Raw genomic sequence first — 26379 nt, 5'->3', positions numbered from 1 at the left:
CTCGGGACAACTCTTTTCTCTGTATATATCAACGATGTCGCTCTTGCTGCGGGTGATTCTTTGATCCACCTCTATGCAGACGACACCATTCTGTATACATCTGGTCCTTCTTTGGACACTGTGTTAACAAACCTCCAGACAAGCTTTAATGCCATACAACACTCCTTCCGTGGCCTCCAACTGCTTTTAAATGCTAGTGAAACTAAATGCATGCTCTTCAACCGATCGCTGCCCGCACCTGCCCGCCCGCCTAGCATCACTACTCTGGACGGTTCTGACTTAGAATATGTGGACAACTATAAATACCTAGGTGTTTGGCTAGACTGTAAACTCTCCTTCCAGACTCATATTAAGCATCAGCAGCGTAGCCTAGTGGTTAGAGCATTGAACTAGTAACCGAAAGGTTGTAAGATCAAATCCCCGAGCCGACAAGGTACACATCTGTCATTCTGCCCCTGAATAAGGCAGCTAACCCACCTGTTCCTAGGCTGTCATTGAAAATAAGAACTTGTTCTCAACTGGCCTATCTGGTTAAATAAAGGTGAAATAAAAAAAACATATATTTTACATGTATAAAGCGAGATCGCCCCAAATGTCAATTTACACCTATGGAGATCAACCAATGTGGCTATGTGTGTTGTCATTCTGGGGACGTTTGCTTCACACTGATACTGATACTGATACATACTGATGTGTTAACAATTAGAGTAAGCCAGACTGGACTGTCAGTTCCATTAAGTAAGGTTGTATTGGGGTCTTTGAAGCGCATGAGGATACAGGAGACCTTCAAAGGTTTTGATATTGAATCTCACCCTGTAGCATTTTTGAAAGCACTATACAGTAGGCTACATCACTGTATAATCATTCAATCAGATGGAATTGGAATGGATCCTATATGATGCAATCTAGGCTATACATTATATGCATCACTTCTCATACTATTCTCCTATATCCATGTGAGTAACGTCTACCCTACATTAGCGATGAGCACGGTTAATCAAATATCTGGATATCTGAATACTGAGTATTCAAACACTTATGACATTATTCATTTTTTTAAAGATTTTTTTGGGTCGCCTATTTAAAAAGAGTTGTTTAAATTAAATTAAATTTTCCATGTTATATTGTTACACACAAGGATATACCATGACATTTGAAATGCTTAATTTAATAAAACAACAAACTTTAGAATGTAGTGTTTATGTACGGTGCATTCAGCTACTGCTGTTTCAGACCTCACGTGGCTTTGACAGTGCATTGTTTACAGTTGCACACTGGAAATGTAGTCTACAGTTCTGAGGACGCACAAAGTGTTTTTTTTATTTTAAACTCATTTTCTCTCTCATGGGCAATGGGTTATGGGTTGCGTTTTACATGAAAAGGCATTCTACTAGCCTAGCGCATGTAGCCCAGACAACGGTGTGCTATTTCCCCCGCATTCAAATAGTGATTAACCTACAGGCGGTCCACAAGACTGACACTAATCAATGCAAAACACTCACCAGAAAACGTTTTTGTTAACATAATCAGTTGAACAGAATGATGGTGAACATCAGACTTCTCCTTCACTTCTGCTGTTAGCCTAGGCTACTGTTAGCTTAGTCGGCTGTTAGCCTAGTCTGCTGTTAGCCTAGGCAGCTGTTAGCTTAGTCTGCTGTTAGCCTAGGCAGCTGTTAGCTTAGTCTGCTGTTAGCCTAGTCTGCTGTTAGCCTAGGCAGCTGTTAGCTTAGTCTGCTGTTAGCCTAGGCAGCTGTTAGCTTAGTCTGCTGTTAGCCTAGTCTGCTGTTAGCCTAGGCTACTGTTAGCTTAGTCTGCTGTTAGCCTAGGCTACTGTTAGCTTAGTCTGCTGTTAGCCTAGGCAGCTGTTAGCTTAGTCTGCTGTTAGCCTAGGCAGCTGTTAGCTTAGTCTGCTGTTAGCCTAGGCAGCTGTTAGCTTAGTCTGCTGTTAGCCTAGTCTGCTGTTAGCCTAGGCTACTGTTAGCTTAGTCTGCTGTTAGCCTAGGTTACTGTTAGCTTAGTCTGTTATTAGCCTAGTCTGCTGTTAGCCTAGGCTGCTGTTAGAATAGCACCCTGAGAACAACTGCGTGCTCTCTGTTGTTGTAACATTTTGTGAAATTATAGCATTATTTCAAATGCCCCTTCCTCCCCTACATCACTGTCTTCTTCCACCTAGCCCCTTCCTTCCCTAAATCTCTGTCCTCTCCCACCTGGCCCTTTCCTTCCCTAAATCTCTGTCCTCTTCCACCTGGCCCTTTCCTTCCCTACATCACTGTCCTCTCTCACCTGCCCCCTTCCTCTATTTGACCATACTGTTTAATCACTGGGCACAGTAAGGGAGCTAATTGGACTTAATTGATCTAGTTCAAGGAGCGAAGTGCCTGCCTAGGCCTGGCTGACTATCTGGCTGATTGTCCGTTGTTTGGCCACATCACTACAGTACATCTGCAGCCCTGGCCTGGCCACTCACACTGTCATTACTCTCCCCCAGAACCCTACTGTTTGTATATAAATGTCCCTCCCCACCTGATGGAGCACTCACTACAGTGGTTCAGTGTTTACTCTTTACTCTTTGTTGTCAGCGGTCTCTCTCTCTCTCTCTGAGCCCAGCTGTGTTTGTTAGCATAGCATAGGGGCGGCAGGTAGCCTAGTGGTTAGAGCATTGGACTAGTAACTGAAAGGTTGCAAAATCAAATCCCTGACATGGTGAAAATCTGTCAGCCTAGGCTGACAAGGTAAAAATCTGTTGTTCTACTCCTGAACAAGGCAGTTAACCCACTGATCCTAGGCTGTCATTGAAAATAAGAATTTGTTCTTAACTGACTTGCCTAGTTAAATAAAGGTTTAATTTTTTTTTTTTTTAAATAGGGTATGATCCGAAGCTAACTAGGAGCCTCTGATTTTCTCAGTGTCACGGCTAACTAGGAACCTTTCATTTACTGTGTCACTGATGAGGGCCAGATTATCAAAACACAGGCTTTCCCCTAGAACTAGGGGTAATGATCACTAGGGTTTCCTGTACAGTGATTGCTGACAGCAGAACACAGGTAATTACCTAACCACATGGCAGCTCCCTGCCCTAGTCAGACTGCTGTCTCTTCTGCTCATTTGGTTCATTTTATCGCAATGTGTCTGCTCAAGGTTAAGAGCTGCCCAGTGTTGCTTTAGATAAAGCCACTGGATTATGACTCATTCCACTGAAAGATGGAGCCGTTATTTCCTTTTTTAAAATATTTTTTGGGGACAATAAGTTAATTGCCTTCCAGTGCGGGAATGGGTATAAAAATATGAATAAACTGTAGGTAATACCTCCCTGGTAATTGGCTATGATTAACTGGCTTGGTGTGCCACTGAGTTTAGGACAGTAGTACACTGTTACTATACATGGCAGCAATATTTACATGTAGGCCTTTATGAAAGATGCTCTGGGAAAAAAAAGAAAACGTTGCGTAGGTTTTCAAACATTGAATTGACCGCTGCATCTCCCCTCTCTCCAGCGATGGCAGAGTTCCATGTCCAGCCGCGGTCAGTGCGTGCGGAGGAGGCGGGCGTTGGGCGGTTCCAGTGCCAGATTCACGGCCTGCCTGAGCCTGCCATCAGCTGGGAGAAAGATGGCCGCTCCGTGGACACTAAGGATGAGAGGTACAGTAAAGTAGGGTTCCTCTGTGTTAATCACCTCAGCTGTCCCTACCAACTACTGTAGGTCCACTGTACCTGCACACAAAAATCTGTCTGTCTAGAAGCAAATTCACTGTAGCAGCTTCACAACTTTCACTTAACTGTTACCCTGCCAAACCTCACCACCTGGTATCCAGTGTGCTGTAGCCTCCCTTGTGTCTGTCTAGCTGTTTGAAATGAAGTTTACGTTGCGTGTGTAAACACACTTAATTAAGCAAACAATGATCTACTCCCTTGATTCTCTTTTTTTTCTCTCCCTCTATCTCTCTCTTCCCTCTCTCTTTTTTTCTCTCTTTCCCTTTCTCTCTCTGCCCTCCCTCCCCCACCCTCTCTCTCTCCCACCCTCCTCCCATTCCTTCTCTCTGTCAGGTATACCCTGCTCCCCACTGGTGTTCTGCAGATCACCGGTCTACGTCAGGAGGATAGTGGTGTGTTCTGCTGTGTGGCCCACAACAGTGCAGGAGTAAAGCACAGTGCCGGGGCTCGCCTCACCGTCTCAGGTCTCAATACTCCTACGTACATACATATGTACACACACACATACACACCTTCCCTGGATACCCACCCACCGCACAAATATGTGGCCATGCATCATCTCACACAGCCTCACCGCCAAGATGCTCGCACTGGAGATGATGGGCAACGGTGAAATCCAATTAAATGTTGCAATCCATAAAGCTCTCGCACACTTACGCTTGCGTCACCCCCCCCCCCCCCTCTTCCCCCCAGTCTCCCAGTCTTCTGTTTACAAAGAGCCCATGATCCTCGTGGGTCCTGAAAACCTCACTCTCACCGTTCACCAGACGGCCATCTTGGAATGTGTTGCTACAGGATATCCCCGCCCCATCGTGTCATGGAGCAGGCTTGGTAAGACCAAAACCCCGCTTTCTCTTTTACATCCAATCAAAGCTGCAGCCTACAGGGTGCTGCACGGGCATTAAACCCCCTGCCTCTCAGGCATTGAGGGCTATAGGACCCTTCTATCTTCCATAAGGTTCCGTGTTAGATTGCTTGTCTAGTTTGCAATCATCCGAAACCCGACTTGAAATACATCACTATTGCAGCTGATAGAAAAACATGTCACCATAGTAGTATAGCTGAATTATATATACATTTACCTAAAGCACACAGGCAAAATACAGAGATTGAAGAGGACATTCTGTTAAATGGGACATTCTGATACAATAAGATAGGGCGGCTTTGTGTGTGAAATTGGTCATGGCATGCTGCGTTCACAGCGTGCACAGAGCTCATTGTTTCCCAGATGGTTGAAAGCCTATTTACCAGACATTATCTTGCTGACCTTGATATAAATGAAGGGAGGAAAAATTGAGTGTTCAGTGACTGCTTCTAATGTGGTACAGCACAGTGATTAAGTAGGCTACTGCTGTCCAGTGTGTATTTGTGTGTGTTTTTGTACGCACGTGCAGTTGTGTGGATGTGCATGTGCATTGATGTTTGTGTGTTTGCGGAAGTGTGCATGTATGTATGTGTGTCTGGGTTAGCTCGTCTCTGCATTGTGTACATACGTGTAGTATGTTCTTTTACGTAATGTCTAATAGAACATTAATCTTATGTACAAATGAAGTAGGGGATTGCAGCCTATATGAGTCTTTGGGGGCTAAACACAATCTTATTTTTTGATGAATGCATTCTTTACTCTCCTGGTAGAGAGGAACCGCGAAAGTGAGTAAGTGACACACGGTGGGAGATCCACCGTAATTGCTTAGAGGTGTTCAGCCCAGGCAGGATTCAGTCCCCACCACTTCACACGTTCCTCTTGGCTATCACTCAAACTCTGCCGCTACCAATTTTGGAATCAGATATTTGTTTTTCTAAGCTATTATCCAATCTGATTTGCTGTTCAAAATGTAAATTGCAGCCCCTCCCCAACCAGAGAGGAGCTATAATCAGATTGTGGATATTGCCTTGCACAATGTTGCTGTAATTAAATGCTGACAGGGTGGGATTTCAGCAGCAGCATGCAACCACTATTTTAGAGGGGGCACAAAGTATGTTAAACACCTGTTTGTTTGTTTTTTAAACTGAAACAATCTAGAGCCATAATCATTATGTCTAATTTTATGTAAAAAAATATCTAAAATCAAATCAAATTTTATTGGTCACATATTTACCAGATGTTATTGTGGGTGTAGTGAAATGCTTGTGTTCCTAGCTCCAACAGGGTAGTAATATCTAACAATTCACAACAATGCACACAAATCTAAAAGTAAAGAATGGAATTAAGAAATATATCAATATTAGGAGGAACAATGTCGGAGTGGCATTGACTAAAATACAGTGGAATAGAATACAGTATATACATATGAGATGAGTAAAGCAGTATGTAAACATTATTAAAGTGACCAGTGATTCTAGTCTATGTACATAGGGCAGCAGCCTTTAAGGTGCGGGATTGAGTAACCGGGTGGCAGCCCGCTAGTGATGGCTATTTAACCTTTCTGGCGCAGGCGTTCCGCTAGCGACCCACCTCGACAACATCCGGTGAAATTGCAGAGCGCCAAATTCAAAATACAGAAATAGTCATAATAAACATTCATAAAAAATACAAGTGTTATGCATCGGCTTAAAGATTAATTTCTTGTTAATCCAGATTTCAAAAAGGCTTTATGGCGAAAGCATACCATGCGATTATCTGAGCACAGCGCCCCGCTTACAAAAGCATACAAACATTTTACAACCAAGTAAAGGAATTACAAAAGTCAGAAATAGCGATAAAATTAATCACTTACCTTTGAATATCTTCATATGGTTGCGGCCACAAGATTCCCAGCTACACAATCAATGTTTGTTTTGTTCGATAAGTCCCTCTTTATATCCCAAAAACTCAGTTTTGTTGGCGCATTTTGTTCAGTAATCCACAGGCTCAAAGGTGGTCAAAACATGCAGACGAATACATCCTAATAGTACCAGTAAAGTTCGTCGAAACATGTCAAACTATGTTTATAATTATTCCTCACGTTGTCAATTGTCTAAATAATCGATAATATTTCAACCGGACAATAGCATATTCAATAGAAAGGAAAATCAGGGAAGGGCGCGCAATCGGTCACGTGAGCAAACCAGCTCTGCGTTCTTCCTCAGTCCACTGAGAGAATGGTCTCATTCTTCTTCATTTTTCAGAAAACAAGCCTGAAACCATGTCTAAAGACTGTTAACATCTAGTGGAAGCCATGGGAACTGCAATCTGGGTCTTAACCATTTAGATACTCTATAGGCATTCAATTGAAAAGTACCCACATCAAAAAAATCCCACTTCCTGGATGGATTTTCCTCAGGTTTTCACCTGCCATATCAGTTATGTTATACTCACAGACATTATTTTAACAGTTATGGAAACTTTAGAGTGTTTTCTATCCAAATCTACAAATTATATGCATATTCTAGCTTCTGGGCCTGAGTAACAGGCAGTTTACTTTGGGCACGCTTCTCATCCAGATGTCGAAATACTGCCCCCAAGCCATAAGAAGTTTTTAACAGTCTGATGACCTTGAGATAGAATCTGTTTTTCAGTCTCTCTGTCCCAGCTTTGATGCACCTTTACTGACCTCGCCTTCTGGATGATAGCAGGGTGAACAGGCCGTGGCTTGGGTGGTTGATGTCCTTGATGATCTTTTTTTTCTCTTTTTTGTGGCATCGGGTGCTGTAGGTGTCCTGGAGGGCAGGCAGTGTGCCCCCGGGGATACGTTGGGCAGACCGCACCACCCTCTGGAGAGCCCTGTGGTTGCGGGCGGTGCAGTTGCCGCACCAGGCGGTGATACAGTCCGACAGGATGCTCTCAATTGTGCATCTGTAAAAGTTTGTGAAGGTCTTAGAGGCCAAGACAAATTTATTCAATCTCCTGAGGTTGAAGAGGCGCTGTTGCAACTTCTTCGCTGTCTGTGTGGGTGGACCATTTCAGATCGTCACTGATGTGTACGCCGACTAACTTGAAGATTTCTAACTTCTCCACTGTTGATGTGGATAGGGGCGTGCTCCCTCTGCTGTTTCCTGAAGTCCACGATCAGCTCCGTTTTGTTGATGTTGAGGGAGAGGTTATTTTCACCACTCTGCCAGGGCCCTCACCTCCTCCCTGTAGGCTGTCTCGTCATTGTTGGTAATCAGGCATACTACTGTTGTGTCATCTGCAAACTTGATCATTGAGTTGGAGCCGTGTGTGGCCACGCAGTCATGGGTGTACAGGGAGTACAGGAGGGGGCTGAGCATGCACCCTTGTGGGGCCCCTGTGTTGAGGAGTAGCAAAGTGGAGGTGTTGTATCCTACCTTCACCACCTGGGGCGGCCCATCAGGAAGTCCTGGACCGAGTTGCACAGGGCAGCTTTAACAACGGGGACAGTATATCCGGAGAGAGCCATGGTTCCATGAAACAGAGCATGTTACAGTCGCTGATGTCGCTCTGGAAGGAGAGCCTCGCCCTGAGCTTGTCTACTTTATTGTCCAGAGACTGAACATTAGCGAGTAATATACTCGGAAGCGGTGGATGGTGTGCATGCCTCCTGAGTCAGTCTAGAAGTCCACTCCGAATACCGCTCTCTGCCGGCAGCGTATTGGAACAGCCTCTGGGATAAGTTAAATTCACCTGGGAGGTGCGAACGAAGGAATCCAATTCTGGAAAGTTGTATTCCTGGTTGTAATGCTGGTGAGTTACCGCCACTCTGATATCCAAAAGTTATTTCCGTCTGTATGTAATAACACAAAATGTGTGGGCTAATAATGTAAGAAATAACACACAAAAAAACTAGATACTGCAAAGTTGCTTAGGAGCTGAAAGCAGAGCTGCCATGTCTGTCGGCACCATCTCTATGTATATTTTTCTGCAAATGTTATCTAAGCATTCCTCTTTAGCTTTTCAGTTGTCATTTTAATTAATTATGTACATTGATTCTTTAAAGGTGCAATATGCCAAAAAAATTCGCTCCGCCATTTCCTGTTTGCTAAAATTAGAATAGTTCACTCAATTTCAGTTTGTGACAAAACTAGCAATGCATAGTGTAGAGAATCATTGTACAATCTAAACCGCTGTGAAATATATCTTTGTATTTTCAGCTGTTTGAAGTTGGTCTACAATATGGCGAAAGCAATACGCCGTTCCGCAAAAACGGAACTTTTTTGAACGGGCTATAGAAATAGCGCACATAGAACAGATCAACCGCTTCTTAGACTTGCTTTCGATGAGAATGACAGATCTATTACTCACATTTCTATGTGAATTCGGTCAAGTTGCCCAAAAAGTGATATATTGCAGCATTAAGAACTTTTATGCCATATGAGTTTACTACAACTGCCACACCGGAATATAGTACAATAACCCAAGAATTAAAACTGTTTTAGTATTTTCTAAAGTCTAGCAACCTTGCCTGCAGGCTTGCCAGCAGAGATAGTTAGACAAGCTACTCTATCTTGATTAATAACTGGAAATGGCTCGTTAGCTAATTATGAGGTTGGGAGACTGGGAACCTATCTAGCTGGCTAGCTAAAGCCAACTTCATAAAATTGCTTGGTCGCTAGTATTACAGAGAAACAACAAAATGTTTTGTTTTATTTATTAATCAAGAAGGAAGCTACATAGCTTGATCAAATTAATTTACAAACATTCCTCCTGCGAGTCCTGCCCATCACCGGCTCAATTAAGTTGAGTAATTAATTTAACATCTGAAAAATTTAAAAACAGGACAAATCTGAGGGGGCACGTCTCCTTGTGGGCATGACGCCTCTGGATTTCCGTGTATTAGATTACAGGGAGTGAAGGCGTGGGAATAAGCTGCATAATTAATTTAATAGATTCACATCAGTCATTCCTTAATGCCAGAGTTTGTTTGGAGCTTTTCATTCATCAGCACTGGTGCTCTCTGGGCTACACTTTGACACTAACTAAATTACAGACTGACATAGAGATAGCTGCATCCATTTAGACAGCACACACACACACACACACACACACACACACACACACACAGATCGAAAGAGAGAGAGAAATCAAGTTTCTGTGAGAGTGAGTATGTCTGGAGAGATAAGAGGTAGCCATGGAGGAACTGTAAACTGTGTCCAACTCTGTTGATTTTACAGTTCACTCAGCAGCTAGCCCGACTTGAGTCAGGCTTATTGTAGAGGGGTAATAACGCCCATTATATGGTTCACAGTTGTTTAGCCACTCCTAGCTGAGTCCCTTTAGTTATGACACTGGACTGGGGCTGGGAGTGGGAGGGTCAGGCTGAGAGCCTGAGGCTTGCACTTAATAGTACCATGGAGCATGCTTAAGTTATACTGTTCTAGCCATAGCTTCTACTACAGTCAATAGGAAACTCCACTGGCTGACTTAGCTGACCAGGCTGTTTCAAGTGGATTGTAAATACGTATGAATAATAGGTTCCTATGTTCTACTGAAATCCTGTAGCCTACAGCCCACTGTTGGTGCTGTTTGTTGCAGCTACACGAACACGGAAAGGGCTGAGGTTTGTATATTTTTGTTTGAAGGCATTCTCGTGAACTCTGGATGTACTGTCCACCTTTTTCCATTCTCATGTTTCTCTTCAGCCCACAGTGCATTGTCTTGTCGGGGTCCAGGTTTGTGGAATATTTCCAAATGACCCTCCCTTTCCTTGTGGTGGCTCTGCTCAGATGCACACAGTGCTCACAGAGGAGACGTGTGTTGCCCTCCTATAAAAGGCCTGGGCAAGGCCATATGGCCCCAGTCTCTGGCTGGCTGGCTAGCTGTCTGCTAGCTGTCTGCTAGCTGTCTGCTAGCTGTCTGTTTGAAGATGTGAGGAGAGGAGGATGGCCAGTCTGTTTTCTCTGCAGGCTTTTAGCATTGCGGCCATGTCCCCCGCACAGCCCTTTAACACTCTAAGCCGGGACACACAGGACGCAGATGTTACAAATATAAAGAGGGACTGAAATATCTTTGGCTCTGCCATGTCTTTGTTGGTCCTACCCCCAGTATAAGGCCATTGAAATAGGAAGAGATGGAGAGCAGGACAGGGTATTTGATGGAGGGACAGAGGGGAGTGGCAGCCTAGCTTATCCATGTAGCTCTGCCTGCTCAGAGGGCATTTCCCCATTTTAAAGCATGGTGTGCCTAAGGCAGTAGAGGGCGTTGTCAAACCATGAGATCAAACCGGTGTGTGTGTGTGTGGGTGGGTGGGTGTGTGTGTGTCACTAGCCTGTCAGAGCGGGGTGGGGAGGACGGTGCTGGGGAGGTATAACAGACTCCCTCACACACACATACAATCACACACACTAACACACAATGGAGTCATGGCAACATAGTTCCTCTGCGTGACTGGCTGTGTCGGCGTGGCCCATGGCCCTCGCCCAATACACTCGCCTCGTTTGCCACCTTTGTACTGAATATGGTGATTCCCACAAGACGTGCTCTGTCACACTTGTGAGAACTGCTCTGATATTTACTGTGAAATGTGTTTCGCAGCAGTATGGGGCGAACTAAAATAGCATCTCCTCTTCTCCAGCGTTTAATCCTTTGATGTACATTATAGTATGTTTAATCAATCATTTATCTCCCTTGGTATTTTTATAGCCTTTTTTATAGCCTTTTTGTGTATATTTAAAGGGCATATTTTTTTATATTCTAAACTAACTCAGCTAATTTGCTATCTCACTCCTCTCCTCCTCTCTCTCTCTCTCTCTCTCTCTCTCTCTCTTTATTTCTATCCCTTCCCTCATTTAATCTCCTCTCCTATTCCCTACTCGCCTCCCCTCCCTTCCTCCTCTCCTCTTCTCTTTTCTCCTCCTCTACTCTCTACTCTCTCCTCTCTCCTCAGATGGCCGTCCGATAGGTGTGGAGGGCATCCAAGTGCTGGGTACAGGGAACCTGATGATCACAGATGTCGGGGTCCAGCACTCTGGCGTCTACGTCTGCGCTGCCAACAAACCAGGGACCCGTGTACGCAGAACCGCTCAGGGACGTCTGGTGGTCCAAGGTGAGCCTTTACACACACACTCAGTATGGTGTGTGTGCGTGTGTGTGTGTGTGTGTGTGTGTGTGTGTGTGTGTGTGTGTGTGTGTGTGTGTGTGTGTGTGTGTGTGTGTGTGTCAGTGGAGGCTGGTGGGAGGAGCTATAAGAGGACGGGCTCATTGTAATGGCTGGAATGGTACTATTGGGACGTAGTTAAATGTGCGGTTTCCATATGTTTGATGTGTTTGATATCATTCCATTTATTCCATTCCAGCCATTACAACGAGCCTGTCCTCCAATAGCTCCTCCCTCCAGCCTCTGCTGGTGTGTGTGTGTGTGTGTGTGATTTTGAATGGAAATACATTTTAGGTCCCCACAAGGTTAGTAAAATAAATGTGTGTGTGTGTCTCATTCGTTGTGTGATTTTCTTACTCATATTTGACCAATTGGAGGTGGTTAGTAGTGCGGGTAGGGCCTTCCGACCAAGCAGGAAGCGTTCAGCGTGTGCCTCACATGCTTATCAGCCAAAGGGCCCTGCCCTTGGCCCCAGCCAATAGCAATACTGCTCCCAGTCAATATTTAATTTAATCTTCCTGTCCATTGTTAGACAAGGCCCTGAAATAGAAGGCTCTGGAAGAAAGCCATGCTGTTGATTATGTGTCAATGTCTATGGTTTCTTTATCAATCAGTGAAGACTAGAAAGCGCCCTCAGCTAATGATCTGATTCGATATACAATACATGTGTTTTATGATAAGAAACGAAAAGGCTAAAGCCTTGCTGTGGACACAGCCTTCAAGCAGCATTGCTTCATATTCTCATGGCAGCAGTGGATGTATTTCACAGTCGGGAACCATATGACTGACTGACTGACTTGCTATGAGAGGGTTGTTATGGTGATAAGGCCTCAGTGACTGTATAGAGTAGCAGCATACAGGTGACTCCCTCCCGCCGTCCGGCCGGCTGTTTTTATCAGAGTAAGGTAGGCTGTTTCTTAAGAGAATTGATGTGATCTTCCTGGCCAGATGGTTGGCACAGCGGCCCTCTGCTCACTGCACTACCCTTCATTTACCTCAGAGTGAGAAACTGAGGGGAGAGAGAGAGAAATGGAAAAAGAGAGAGTAGCGAGAGAGAGAGAAGAAAGAAGAGAGAGTGGGAGAGATTAGGGGGAGAGAGGGAAGAAGTGAGATTGGGGGAAGAGAGTAATAGAGAGTAGGGAGAGAGAGAGAGGAGGGGATTGAAAGAGGGAGAGAGAAAGATAGAGAGGGAATGGGGGAAAGAGTGCTGATCAGACCCACACCACAATTGCACATCAATACTCTCCCTGACCCACCATCCCCCCGCCTCCCTCCAGCCCTTCCCTCCAGGCCCTACTCACATACACATAGCCTCTATAGAGCAAACAGAGAGAGATGGAGAGAGAGAGAGAGAGAGATAAAAAGGGACACAGAAAGAGAAAGAGAAAGAGATGAAGGTGGAGATGGAGAGATGAAAAGTGAGATGGAGGGAGAGATGGACAGGAGGATAAAGCCAACCTAATCCTCATCATACCACAGTGCCTAGAACGGTGTGAATTTCAGGTCCCGACACTTTTACTAACAGGGTGACACACAGTATAGAGATAGCTGAGATTAGAAAACCATCATAACACCTCTTCTCTTAAGATGAGAAAAGGAAAAGATAGAGGATGCTAAATAACTAGAACTAGAAAGGGGAGGGTTTGTTTACAGGAAGATAGTATAGATAGAGGATGCTAAATAACTAGAACTGGAAAGGGGAGGGTTTATTTACAGGAAGATAGTATAGATAGAATATGCTAAATAACTAGAACTAGAAAGGGGAGGGTTTGTTTACAGGAAGATAGTATAGATAGAGGATGCTAAATAACTAGAACTAGAAAGGGGAGGGTTTGTTTACAGGAAGATAGTATAGATAGAGGATGCTAAATAACTAGAACTGGAAAGGGCAGGGTTTGTTTACAGGAAGATATTATAGATAGAGGATGCTAAATAACTAGAACTAGAAAGGAGAGGGTTTGTTTACAGGAAGATAGTATAGATAGAGGATGCTAAATAACTAGAGCTAGAAAGGGGATGGTTTGTTTACAGGAAGATAGTATAGATAGAGGATGCTAAATAACTAGAACTAGAAAGGGGAGGGTTTGTTTACAGGAAGATAGTATAGATAGAGGATGCTAAATAACTAGAACTAGAAAGGGGAGGGTTTGTTTACAGGAAGATAGTATAGATAGAGGATGCTAAATAACTAGAACTGGAAAGGGGAGGGTTTGTTTACAGGAAGATAGTATAGATAGAGGATGCTAAATAACTAGAACTAGAAAGGAGAGGGTTTGTTTACAGGAAGATAGTATAGATAGAGGATGCTAAATAACTAGAACTAGAAAGGGGATGGTTTGTTTACAGGAAGATAGTATAGATAGAGGATGCTAAATAACTAGAACTAGAAAGGGGAGGGTTTGTTTACAGGAAGATAGTATAGATAGAGGATGCTAAATAACTAGAGCTAGAAAGGGGAGGGTTTGTTTACAGGAAGATAGTATAGATAGAGGATGCTAAATAACTAGAACTAGAAAGGGGAGGGTTTGTTTACAGGAAGATAGTATAGATAGAAATATTAGAACCAGAAGGATAGCTGACAGACAAATAAACCTGCTAATGTGAGAGTGGAAAGGAAAATAGTTGCTGATTGTGGGAATGATCTCGTTGTAAATTACGACTAGATGATCCATAATTGCAGTCTTAATTGTCTTCCCACTCACTAGGAAGTTATTAGGAAAATAACTCAAGTCATCCTATCATAAATGACAATATTGATGTGGCTTATAATACGGGTAGCTATGAATAATGAGGGGAGATAAGTACCCCAACAGAAATACCAACCAACAGCTCGGATCAGATCCGGGAGGAGTGTAATCACAAATTTGAGGCGAAACTAAACACTGTTTAATTAAGAGGTAATAGAGATTTGCATTACCTGTACCTCTGTGTCAATTAGCGCAAACGGAGCATGGCTCATAGCTCAAAGAGAGGAGGGAAAGAATGACTCCTAGGGAGGGAGGGAGGGAGGGAGTGAGTGAGTGAGTGAGTGAGTGAGTGAGTGAGGGAGGGAGGGAGGGAGGGAGGGAGGGAGGGAGGGAGGGAGGGAGGGAGGGAGGGAGGGAGGGAGGGAGGGAGGGAGGGAGGGAGGGAGGGAGGGAGGGAGGGGGAGGGAGGGAGGGAGGGAGGATCATTGGCTGGAGGCTAAAGGTCAGTAGTTGTGTAGTGTGCCATACTGAAAGACTTTCGGGGGAAAGATACTGTATCTGCACTGCATTGCCTTTTACTCAGTTTGTGTTCTATAATAGGTAGTCTGCGTTTGTGAATAGATTCCCTGTTCCCTCTCCTCCTCCTTTTGTGTTCGCAGATCTTCTTCTCAGTTCCGATGACGTTAATCTGATCCACAGCTAATAATTGTTTTGCCAGACTCTGTCGCTAATTCCCCCCCCCCCCCCCCCCCCCCACACACACACACACACACACACACAATCTAATTCTGATGAATGTGATTAGGCTGGATTAAGCCCAGGATAATATGCCTTCATTCTTCTCTCCTCTTTTCCTTCCCTCTGGGAGCTTCCTGCTTTTTCAATATACCTTGGTAGCTTCTGTTTTCAAACCACTAGTGAGAAAACATGGTTGTTGTGCAGCATAGTATGGGGAATGAGAAAGGCCCTGTCAGCAAGTTACTGTATCTATGTAGCAAGGCACTTTATATTCAGTTAGTAAGTAGCCCACTATCTGTCTTTCCTCTGCGTCTGCCCACAGCCCCAGCAGAGTTTGTGCAGCCTCCCCAGTCCATCTCCCGGCCGGTGGGCACCACTGCTATCTTCACCTGCCAGGCGCAGGGTGACCCTGTGCCAAAGCTCACCTGGCTGAAGAACGGCCAGATCCTGGAGCCTGGAGGGCACGTCAAACTCAGGAACAACAACACGTGAGTTAAGTGTGTTCTATTGAATTGTGTGCTGAAAGCAACAGGGACTGTACTCATTCTGTATGGTAATAACACTATATCCATTCATGCATGCAGCCATCCATCCACTGTAACAAAGTATGTGCATGGCTGGCAGTGTCATCGGCGTAATCAAACGCTCCATTATTTCTGAGCTGATCTACTGCACTAATGAAACAGCTGGCCAAGATGTCTGCCAAGAGATACACTGACTTGTCACAGCTCCATTTAAAACATTACATTACGAGGGTATCTATCGAATCACTGCTGGACCGGCTCCCAAGGCTGTCCGGTGGAATTTCCAGGAACAGAACAGAAGGGCCGGCCAGTGTATTGTGTCATTTAACATTCTCCATATGAGAGATTATGAGGCCAGGTTATTGTGTTTAGTGTTGTGTTGGGCGGGCGGGCGGGTTGGGGCAGGCAGGGAGAGACGGGAGGGTTGTAATGAGCCTGGGACTGGCCTCGCTCCAGGTCTAGGAGAGTGGCTCTGTGTCGTGATAATGATTCAAGTCTGCTACTGTATTTGGAGCTTTGCTGTTTTATTGTCCTGAGTGGTTGTCACCACCGGTGTTTCCCCAGAACCGTTAAACACGGAGCCAGACAGCCTGGTGGCTGGTATCAGAATGCTTCTCATTCAGGTCAAAGAGTAGACTCCAAACATAGCTAGGAGTTATAGCTCAGTAATATGGTTCTCCTGAATTTGGTGCGCATACTGTTCAAGGTATTTCGTCAATGTCCTGCATGTGTTTTGATGTTTTCCAGTTGAAGATTTCACAGCACCTAATCCCTATATGGTGCACTAGTTTTGACCAGAGCCCATAACACAAAGAATATTCCGCATGTCGTGACATATGAAGCCGACCTATATTTGTTCATGCAGACAGGGGAGATCGTATTATTCATACATTTTAACTGTCAGCCTTTGAAAGATTTATAGGTTAGATTTCTTTCTGGCTGTGGGAAATGAAAGAAGGTCTGTTCTATATACAGGTTGATTGCAGTATACATGATGAGTTCAGTGCTGTACCAGTCGTGTTTTCCAAAGTGAGAATCCATCTGTGTGTGTTAATATTTATAAATGCAACGGATGGTGAAGTGATTACATTACATATGCACAAGGAAATCAATAAAGTGGGACAGTGAAGTACATGTAAATGATGCAGGTGTTCCAGACCTAGTGGTACATGGGGAGAGAGAGGCCGAGGCACTACCATCACTCAGACACACTGCTCCCCTCTAACAGTCACAGAGATAGAGAAAGAGAGAGGGCCAGGCAGAGGTGAGGAGGAGCGAGGGGCAGAGAGAGAGGGTGGGGGGTTAGACAGCGAGAGAGAGGGAGAGAGAGAGAGAGAGAGAGAGAGAGAGTGGGAGAGCACATTAGGCGCTGGAGTTGGATGGCGGAAGCAGACTGTGTTGTAGGGAAAGAGTGGTGGAGAGAGAGGGAGGGAGAGAAAGAGAGATGGAGAGGGGTTAGAGGGCAGCCTAGTGATAGACCTCCACCTGACACTGCTCTGCATCTCTCTCTGGAGCCTCTCATGCATCACACCCACTACGCTGGGACTGGTTAAGTATGGAGGCCAGAGTTCCAGCACCACCATTAGCTAATTGGCTCATAAACTGAGGTAGCCGAAATGTAGCCATTTATGGAACATAACTTTACGTGGTATCCTAACTTACTTAGTAGGACTACAGTAAGTGCTGAGTTTGACTGTTGTGCGGTAAGTGTTTGGGTACGAGGCTGGTAGCTTATCTCATTGCTATTCTGATACATTCCTACAGCTCATCGTACGTCTCCATCTGGTGCGCTACAGTATTAGTTCTACAGAACAGTCTTTGTCGGATTTCTCAAGGAACTCAGTCTCTTGGTTGGGCGAGCAATGCAAGCCCAGTTCAAGCCCAGTTCAAGCCCAGTTCAAGCCCATTTCAAGCCCAGTTCAAGCCCAGTTCAAGCCCAGTTCAAGCCCAAGTAGCCCTTATTTTCTGTTGTCGTCACAGCAGATCCTGCTGTTTTCCATTCTTATGGAGGAGTGAATGAAAGGATAGACAATCACATTCAACAGGCCCCAGTCTTCCCTACAGGTGCAAGGCAGAGGTAATGATATGCCCCTACAGCTCACTGTTTCTGCTGTTATATAGAAAGCTTGTATCTAATATTGGAGTCCTGCCTCTGTGCAAGATTACCTAGCAGTGTGATTTTAATTAGAATGCTCCTAGCGGTGTGTGTGTGTGTGTGTGTGTGTGTGTGTGTGTGTGTGTGTGTGTGTGTGTGTGTGTGTGTGTGTGTGTGTGTGTGTGTGTGTGTGTGTGTGTGTGTGTGTGTGTGTGTGTGTGTGTGTGTGTGTGTGTGTGTGTGTGTGTGTGTGTGTGTGGGCAACGGTAGGCAGGCTATCAGCGTGTCACCCACTACTTTGCAGTGTGAGCTGGAGGCAGTATGAATTTTGAAAACATATACTTCATTGTTTGAAACCTGAACGTTCTACTTCATATTATGAGCCATGTCTTGCCTTGCTTCAAAGTAGCCTAGTTAAAATCCAACCATAGAAACGTGGAGGCAATTATTTTAGAAAGACTTCCTGATGCCATTAACCAGCATTTCTCTGCTGTTTATTGGTTTTCATATCAGCTTTCTTTCGCTATCCAGAACCCAAAGGCACAATCCTGGTCATATTAGCACCTCATCCTAGTTGTTGCTAATAGATTCCTCCTCTATGTTTCTAACTGAGATTTTCATCTCGGTCACATATGGAAACACTCTCATCAGGTGAACTGTTTAGAATGGTGTTTTCCCACGAATTGCATTTTGGCAAATATTTTATTGGCTGCTTCCTTACAGGAGTTCTGTTCAGATGAATTACCATCATCTAAATGTGATGTCTGTCATTCTGAGCACTGTGGACACCGATGGGTTACGCAGCCAATGCATATGGGTCCGGTAAATTTCTCAAATGGCCAGTAACTGAATGTTGTCCGATGCCAGATTTTCCTAACGGAAGATGGAAGGGACAACACTAGAGATATATGCACATACTGCGTATTGTTCCCTACAGGATTGTCTCATGCTGTAGACCTGCTAGAGAGGATAGGATAAGAAAACAAGGGGATCGATTGTGTATTTTACTCACATGCATGCACACACATTAATCAAGGAACGCACGTAAGCACACACACACACACACACACACACGTTCACATGCATACATACACACACATATCAAACATGCCAGTTCTCCCGTGCATTGCCCTTTAGACTGTCTCCCTGCAGCACGCTGTATCCAATTACACACTGTACCCAATTACACACTGTGACAGTCTGACAGGTGTGAACTCTGTGTGAGCTAAAATGGTGTCACAATAAATTCAGATTGGCAGCTAATGCAAATATAACAGTAGGATTATATTGTTTTGACGATGGACTTACTTTGTGTGTGTGTGTGTGTGTGTGTGTGTGTGTGTGTGTGTGTGTGTGTGTGTGTGTGTGTGTGTGTGTGTGTGTGTGTGTGTGTGTGTGTGTGTGTGTGTGTGTGTGTGTGTGTGCTGGATGTTGGTTGGTTGACTTAGAAGGGCAGAGAGTTGATGTTCTTCTCACGCAGGGCACTGAGGGGTGGTCACGGGCTGTTCAGTAAACATGAAACACCATTACCCCAGTAATGAAAATGCCTGGCTGACCGCCATTAGAATCATGGCCTCAGAATGTGCTGCCCTGGCTGCTTTCAGGGGAGTACGACACTTATGAAAGGACTGTTAATAGGAATATCTAAACCAGCCTGGTCCGCCCATGACATAGTCAGGATAATCTGAACCAGTATGCTCTCACTAATCTGCACCATCGAGAGCATCCTGACAGGTTGCATCACTGCCTGGTAATGCAACTGCTCGGCCTCCGACAGCAAGGCACTACAGAGGGTAGTGCGTACGGCCCAGTACATCACCAGGGCCAAGCGTCCTGCCATCCAGGACCTCTATACCAGGGGGTGTCAGAGGAAGGCCCTACAAAATTTAGAAGACTCCGGCTACGCTAGTCATAGACTGTTCTCTCTACTACCGCACAGCAAGCAGTACCGGAGCGCCAAGTCTTGGTCCAAAAGGCTTCTAAACTGCTTCTACCCCCAAGCCATAAACTCCTGAACATCTAATCAAATGGCTACCCAGACTATTTACACTGCAAAGTAACAGAGTTCCTGGGTAGAATATCAGCCTAGTATATGTTGTAGAAATGGCATGATTTGTGGAATAGTTTTGACAGGTGAGAATTGACTCTAAACTGACTAATCTTATCCTATGTTTTTATGGGGAATGAAGACTTCTATGATTTATTTGTGTGAGTAAGTTTTAGTGAAGAGATGTGTCCTACTCCCTCTAGGAATATTCCACTGGGCTGCATTTTTTGTTGTTGTGTATCTGAACCTATTAAAAGGAAATATGTTTTCCTTTTTTTCTGTTTTCCTTCTGTGGAAGCCCTGTCTTGTTATTCCAGCGAGCTGGGACCTGGGCATTGGCCTTGACCTCTAACCCTGCAATCAGTCATTTCCGTGGGCCTTCTGTGAGCTAGAGACAGCTCATCGCTACTCCCTCTTCAAAGCCCCTGCTCTCCCCCTCCCCTCTCCCCCTGTTCCCTCCTTTCTTCCCTTTTTTCAATCTATCCCTCTCTCTAGTTTAGAGTAGTGAGAACTGGAATGGCCACCCCTTGCCTTTCACAGGCCTTTGTTCAGTGACAACATTGCAAACACACGGCCACAGTGGCTGAGTAACAGAACCCTCCCACGCCCCCAGCCCACTGAGTCCAGTGAGCCCACACAGATCCCTAGCCCCAGCCCAGTGAGCCCACCCTAGCCCCAGCCCAGTGAGTCCACCCTAGCCCCAGCCCAGTGAGTCAACCCTAGCCCCAGCCCAGTGAGTCAACCCTAGCCCCAGCCCAGTGAGCCAACCATAGCCCCAGCCCAGTGAGCCCACACAGCTCCCCAGCCCCAGCCCAGTGAGCCCACACAGCTCCCCAGCCCCAACCCAGTGAGCCCACACAGCTCCCCAGCCCCAACCCAGTGAGCCCATCCAGCTCCCCAGCCCCAACCCAGTGAGCCCATCCAGCTCCCCAGCCCCAACCCAGTGAGCCCATCCAGCTCCCCAGCCCCAACCCAGTGAGCCCATCCAGCTCCCCAGCCCCAACCCAGTGAGCCCATCCAGCTCCAGACCCTTCACCCAGCCTAGGGGGGGATCCATTAATCGATGAAGTGGCCTTGAACTGATGAGTAAATGATGCTGTCAACCTGCCGGTCTGTCATGACAGCAAGACCAGGCAGATGGCCCAATCACAGATATTTTCTTCCCAACTTACACACACTTTGCCCAAAACACTGACTCACACTCTATCTGTTTTCTGTTTCTAAGATGCTCCCCCCCCCCCCCTTATCAGGAATGGTTTTCTCTCACTCTCTTTCTGGCATGCTCTTTCTCTCCTTTTCTCTCTTTTTCTCAGTCTCTCTCTCTCGCACTTCAAAGCCTCTATGTGTTGGTTGTCCTCCTGTGTGATGCTATTGTTCCTCTGACTGCAGTAGCTATAGTTTATTTCTTTAACCAGTCAAAGACTCTGTGTGACCTGCCAGATGATTGACACAATCCTAGAGAGCAGCAGCATCCGGTTCCTCAGTCTGCCTGGCAGCCCAATGGTTGCTAGTCAGAGCTGCTGAAGAGGGTACAGCACAGGAGTCACGTTATAAGTCTGGTCAGACCCATCCAACCTCAAAGCCTAAGGTCTCTGGGAAGAGGGGCAGGAATGTCGCTCGCTGAGTGCTCAACTCTGTTTTCTTGCATCGAGGTCGGAGTTGCGTTTTGATAGCTGGTTGTGGGATTTTCTAGCAACAGCATTGAGCCACCATCATTCGATTCTAGTAAAAAATGTAATTCAAATAAAATGTAATTACATTTTATTGGTCGGGTACACATATTTTGCAGATGCTACAGCGGGTGTAGCGAAATGCTTATGTTCCTAGCTTCAACAGTGCAGTAGTAACTAACAATACAAAACAACACAGGTAAATCCTAAAAATTCAAAGAAAGGAATTAATAAATTCATAAATATTAGAACGAGCAATGTCGGAGTCTGGAATCTAATATACAGTTGAAGTCAGAAGTTTACATACACTTAGGTTGGAGTCATTAAAACTCGTTTTTCCACCACTCCACAAATTTCTTGTTAACAAACTATAGTTTTGGCAAGTCGGTTAGAACATCTACTTTGTGCATGACACAAGTCATTTTTCCAACAATTGTTTACAGACAGATTATTTCACTTATAATTCACTGTATCACAATTCCAGTGGGTCAGAAGATTACATACACTAATTTGACGGTGTCTTTAAATAGCTTGGAAAATTCCAGAAATTGATGTCATGGCTTTAGAAACTTCTGAAATGCTAATTGACATAATTTGAATCAATTGGTGGTGTACCTGTGGATGTATTTCAAGGCCTACCTTCAAACTCAGTGTCTCTTTGCTTGACATCATGGGAAAATCAGAAGAAATCAGCCAAGAAATCAGAAAAAAATTGTAGACCTGATTGCAGTCTGGTTCATCATTGAAAGCTATTTCCAAATGCCTGAAGGTACCACGTTCATCTGTACAAACAATAGTACGCAAGTATAAACACCATGGGACCACGCAGCTGTCATACCACTATATCCACAGTAAAACATGTCCTATATCGACATAACCTGAAAGGCCGCTCAGCAAGGAAGAAGCCACTGCTCCTAAACCGCCATAAAAAAAGCCAGACTACGGTTTGCAACTGCACATGGGGACAAAGATCATACTTTTTGGAGAAATGTCCTCTGGTCTGATGAAACAAAAATGGCCATAATGACCATCATTATGTTGTGGAGGAAAAAGAGGGAGGCTTGCAAGTTGAAGATCACCTTCCCAACCGTGAAGCACGAAGGTGGCAGCATCATGTTGTGGGGGTGCTTTGCTGCAGGAGGGACTGGTGTACTTCACAAAATAGATGGCATCATGATGAGGAAAATGATGTGGATATATTGAAGCAACATCTCAATACATCGGTCAGGAAGTTAAAGCTTGGTCTCAAATGGGTCTTCCAAATGGACACCGACCCCAAGCATACTTCCAAAGTTGTGGAAAAATGGCTTAAGGACAACAAAGTCAAGGTATTGGAGTGGCCATCACAAAGCCCTGACCTCAATCATATAGAAAATAAGTGGGTAGAACTGAAAAAGCTTGTGCGAGCAAGGAGGCTTATAAGCCTGACTCAGTTACACCAGCTCTGTCAGGAGGAATGGGACAAAATTCATTCAACTTATTGTGGGAAGCTTGTGGAAGGCTACCCAAAATGTTTGACCCAAGTTAAACAATTTAAAGGCAATGCTACCAAATACTAATTGAGTGTATGTAAACTTCTGACCCACTGGGAATGTGATGAAAGAAAGAAAGGCTGAAATAAATCATTCTCTCTACTATTATTCTGACATTTCACATTCTTAAAATAAAGTGGTGATCTTAACTGACCTAAGACAGGAATTTTTTACTGGGATTAAATGTCAGGAATTGTGAAAAACTGAGTTTAAATGTATTTGGCTAAGTTGTATGTAAACCTCTGACAACTGTATATCCTCTGACAACTGTATATGTACAGTGTGATGGTGTCTATAGACATTATGTGCAGTATATGAATAGAAAATGTGTGTACAGCAGTAGTTATATAAGCCTTGATTAGAATATAGTATATACTGTACATATGAAGAGGGTAAAACATTATATTCTGAAAACGCTTAGCTGTACTTGTGTTTGTCCTATACAATTGCGGTCCTTCACGGGTTGCTGAAATTCATACTATTAATAAAAACGTTTAGCGAATACAACCACCTACTTTTTCCTCATTGCTCGAAGTCGAGGTTCAATTGGGTCCGTGCTAACCGGGATCCTTGGGACGTAGTTTCTCTAATGTCCGGTAAATTTAAATGTTGCCGGTCAAATTTCCAGCACCACCTTTTCCAAACGGAAACCCAGGTGTGTGTATGTAAACTGGGAGAGAGAACAGTGTTGGGGAACTACAGGGCCAGGGGGCTGCTGCCGGACTGTCTGAAATATGCAGTGCCTTGTGAAATTTCCCAGAATCCCCTTCCTGCTCTGATCTGTTCAGGCCAGGCTGACGTTCAGTAGTTCCTCCCTTGGGGCCTCTTTGGTGTGTGTCTGTGGCGTCTGGTCAGGTTGCCTGGCTGAAAACACTCCATCCATCCCTCACTTGAAAGGCTGTCAGAAATGTGACGACTGAGGGCGCTCGACTGCTGCCACCTGAGAGGTCAAAGGTGAGATTGGCCTGGAGAAGAAGAAGGAAGGTGTGCCTCAGCAGGGTTTTGACTAATAAGGGTTACAGCTTTTCTCAGACAACTTATGCAGCAGGTTAGGAAAATGTATGTAGCAGGTTAGGAGAATCAGGTTAAGGTGGGGCAAAGGGTTATGGTTAGGGTGAGCTAAAATAAATATTTTTTTTAATTAAAGGTGCATTCTTTCTAGCCATAACCCATCAGGAGGGTGAAACAGAAAGCCTTTTCCGTCCTAATAAATAACTAGACAGGCCTGGTGAGATTGATTCCACCTGGCAGACCCTGGGCCAACCTATCCTCTCTGGAATAATGGCTCTCCTCACAACCCAACCCTCTCTCTCTCTCTCTCTCTCTCTCTTCGTCTCTCTCTGTCAATCTCTCTCTACACTGAAACCAGTGGACCACTGAAGCCACTCCTTCATATAACATACATTTTTAAAAGGTAATCGAATGGTCCACTCCTCATCATACTTCATACAGTATAATGTTCATTGAACTGTAAGACCAACACCAGTCCCCTCCACCCCTTCTCTTGTGAAACGTCAGGTATATAAAGTCACTGTTCTTTACCTCAGTAATTAAACCGGACTACATTCTCCCCTCATGGTTCCTCATAGAGTACCACAATATGAGTCATAATACCCATAAAACCTAGCAGTCAAACAGGGAAATGGTTCCAATTGTTTTTCCACCATAAGTGTTTCCCATAGGGGATTTTAGAAACACCTAAAATAAAGGCTGTGTTTCGTGTGAACTTGCCCACGCATGACGTTTAGATAACCGTGTAAATCTCTTTCGGACCAGGGGACCTTTATCAATATATTCACCTGTATTTACCCCCAACAAATGAAATGCAAATTAGCTGCTCATGTGGATATCATATAGAACTACAAATACCATGATGATCTGGACAAGACTGCCAAATCGAGGCGAAGATAAGAATCTGTGGATTAAGACGTGCAGGAGTTTGCAGGGATTTGTAGTCATGCATGACGTCTACCTTGATGCTAATTTGCATTTTCAAATCTGAGAGTAAATAGAGCTGAATATATTGATAAAAGTCACCTTGTCCGAGAGAGATTTACACAGTTATCAAAACGTCACACCAGGGTAAGCCTACATGAAACACAGCCCTTATTTTAAGTGTTTCTAAAATCCCCTGTGGGAAAAACAATTGGAAGCATTTCCTTGTTTGACCGCTAGGTTTTATGGGTATTATGACACCTCCACTGTGGGGCTTTATTGTGAGAGGTACAGTATAGGCATTTACATTTAAGTCATTTTCATCTAGTCGGCTCGGAGATTACAAACCAGCAACCCTAAATGTACACTATGATCTTGTCCTTATGCTCATGTTGTGTCCTTGAATTCCTTCAGTCTTTCCACGTCAACGACTTTGTTCATTGAATCGGAAAACCCTAAAGAACACCCACAGGTTTCTCATTCAGAGACCGCACACCTACAGCATGAACAAACTGGCCCCTGTTTCTCCCACATTTAAACGGGCTCGAGGTGCCCTGGAAAGGTAGTGAAGACGGATGTGGCCCATATGTCTGTGTGGACACCTCCAGCCCGTTTAAACAGCTGTAGACATATCTAAGTCAACTGGAGTCAGACACACAATGATACGGAGAGAAGAGATAGATTGAAGTTCGTGTTTGAGGCCTTTCTGTAGAATAGCAGACCTAATCAGCTGGCAGGACGTGAGAAATGGATAGAATATAAGGCGTTCATTTGCAAACAATGATTGATCTTACACTCCCACCTTGAAGCTTTTCAAAAACGCACTTCTCACACTAGCTGTCGGCGTCTATCCCAAAGAAATGCAATATGCTGGAGGGGTTCATTTCCATATTATGCTCCTCTGTGTTAAATCTTTTATTTTCTCATCCCCTCAGGATTAAGAGGAGAAGAGCGGATGATTATGTATTCAGCTCTAATAATACCCCCCCCCCCCCCCATGCCCTCCACCCCCCACACACATCACCCCATACTACACACACACACCATCAAGTCATCCTTCAGCAACGGCAGATAGAGGGAGGAAGGAGGGATTGGAAGGGAGGCAGAGGGGAAGAAGGGTGGAGAGAGAAACATTGAAAACAGGGGAGTTAGGTGTGCACCACCACCCCCCACCTCCATCCCATCCTCCAGTAACGACTAATCCACTCCCAGCAGGCTCATTCTGTAGTGACAGTGTATCTGCTTAGGATTGAGACATAAAAGAGGAGGGAACCGGCTAGTAGAAATGCCCTACTACTGGTGTACTGTAAATAAGGCTTTGATTCAGATGCTACACAGACGGATTTCATACGGTATTCTATTATTTGCTTGACTGCCTGCTGTGAGAGTTTTAAACAAAGCCCTTGTCAGGTTTTGCCGGCTTTGTCTTCCTCAGAAAATGCCACCGCACGCACAATACAGTCATCT

General features: G+C 44.7%; 1 protein-coding gene across 1 annotated transcript in view; it reads left to right on the top strand.

Moving 5' to 3' along the window:
- Positions 1 to 26379, top strand: part of LOC139412167 (immunoglobulin superfamily, DCC subclass, member 3) — a 107638-nt gene that overhangs the window by 70900 nt on the left and 10359 nt on the right. The window contains exons 3-7 of the mRNA XM_071158985.1: positions 3495 to 3639; positions 4045 to 4175; positions 4405 to 4542; positions 11475 to 11633; positions 15432 to 15597. Coding sequence (XP_071015086.1) covers positions 3495 to 3639; positions 4045 to 4175; positions 4405 to 4542; positions 11475 to 11633; positions 15432 to 15597 — 739 coding nt within the window. The remainder of the gene's footprint in view (positions 1 to 3494; positions 3640 to 4044; positions 4176 to 4404; positions 4543 to 11474; positions 11634 to 15431; positions 15598 to 26379) is intronic.

Source organism: Oncorhynchus clarkii, chromosome 6, assembly GCF_045791955.1.
Source record: "Oncorhynchus clarkii lewisi isolate Uvic-CL-2024 chromosome 6, UVic_Ocla_1.0, whole genome shotgun sequence".
NCBI lineage: Eukaryota > Metazoa > Chordata > Actinopteri > Salmoniformes > Salmonidae > Oncorhynchus > Oncorhynchus clarkii.
Note: the sequence above shows the minus strand (reverse complement) of the source record. Positions and strands in the feature narration are given on the sequence as shown.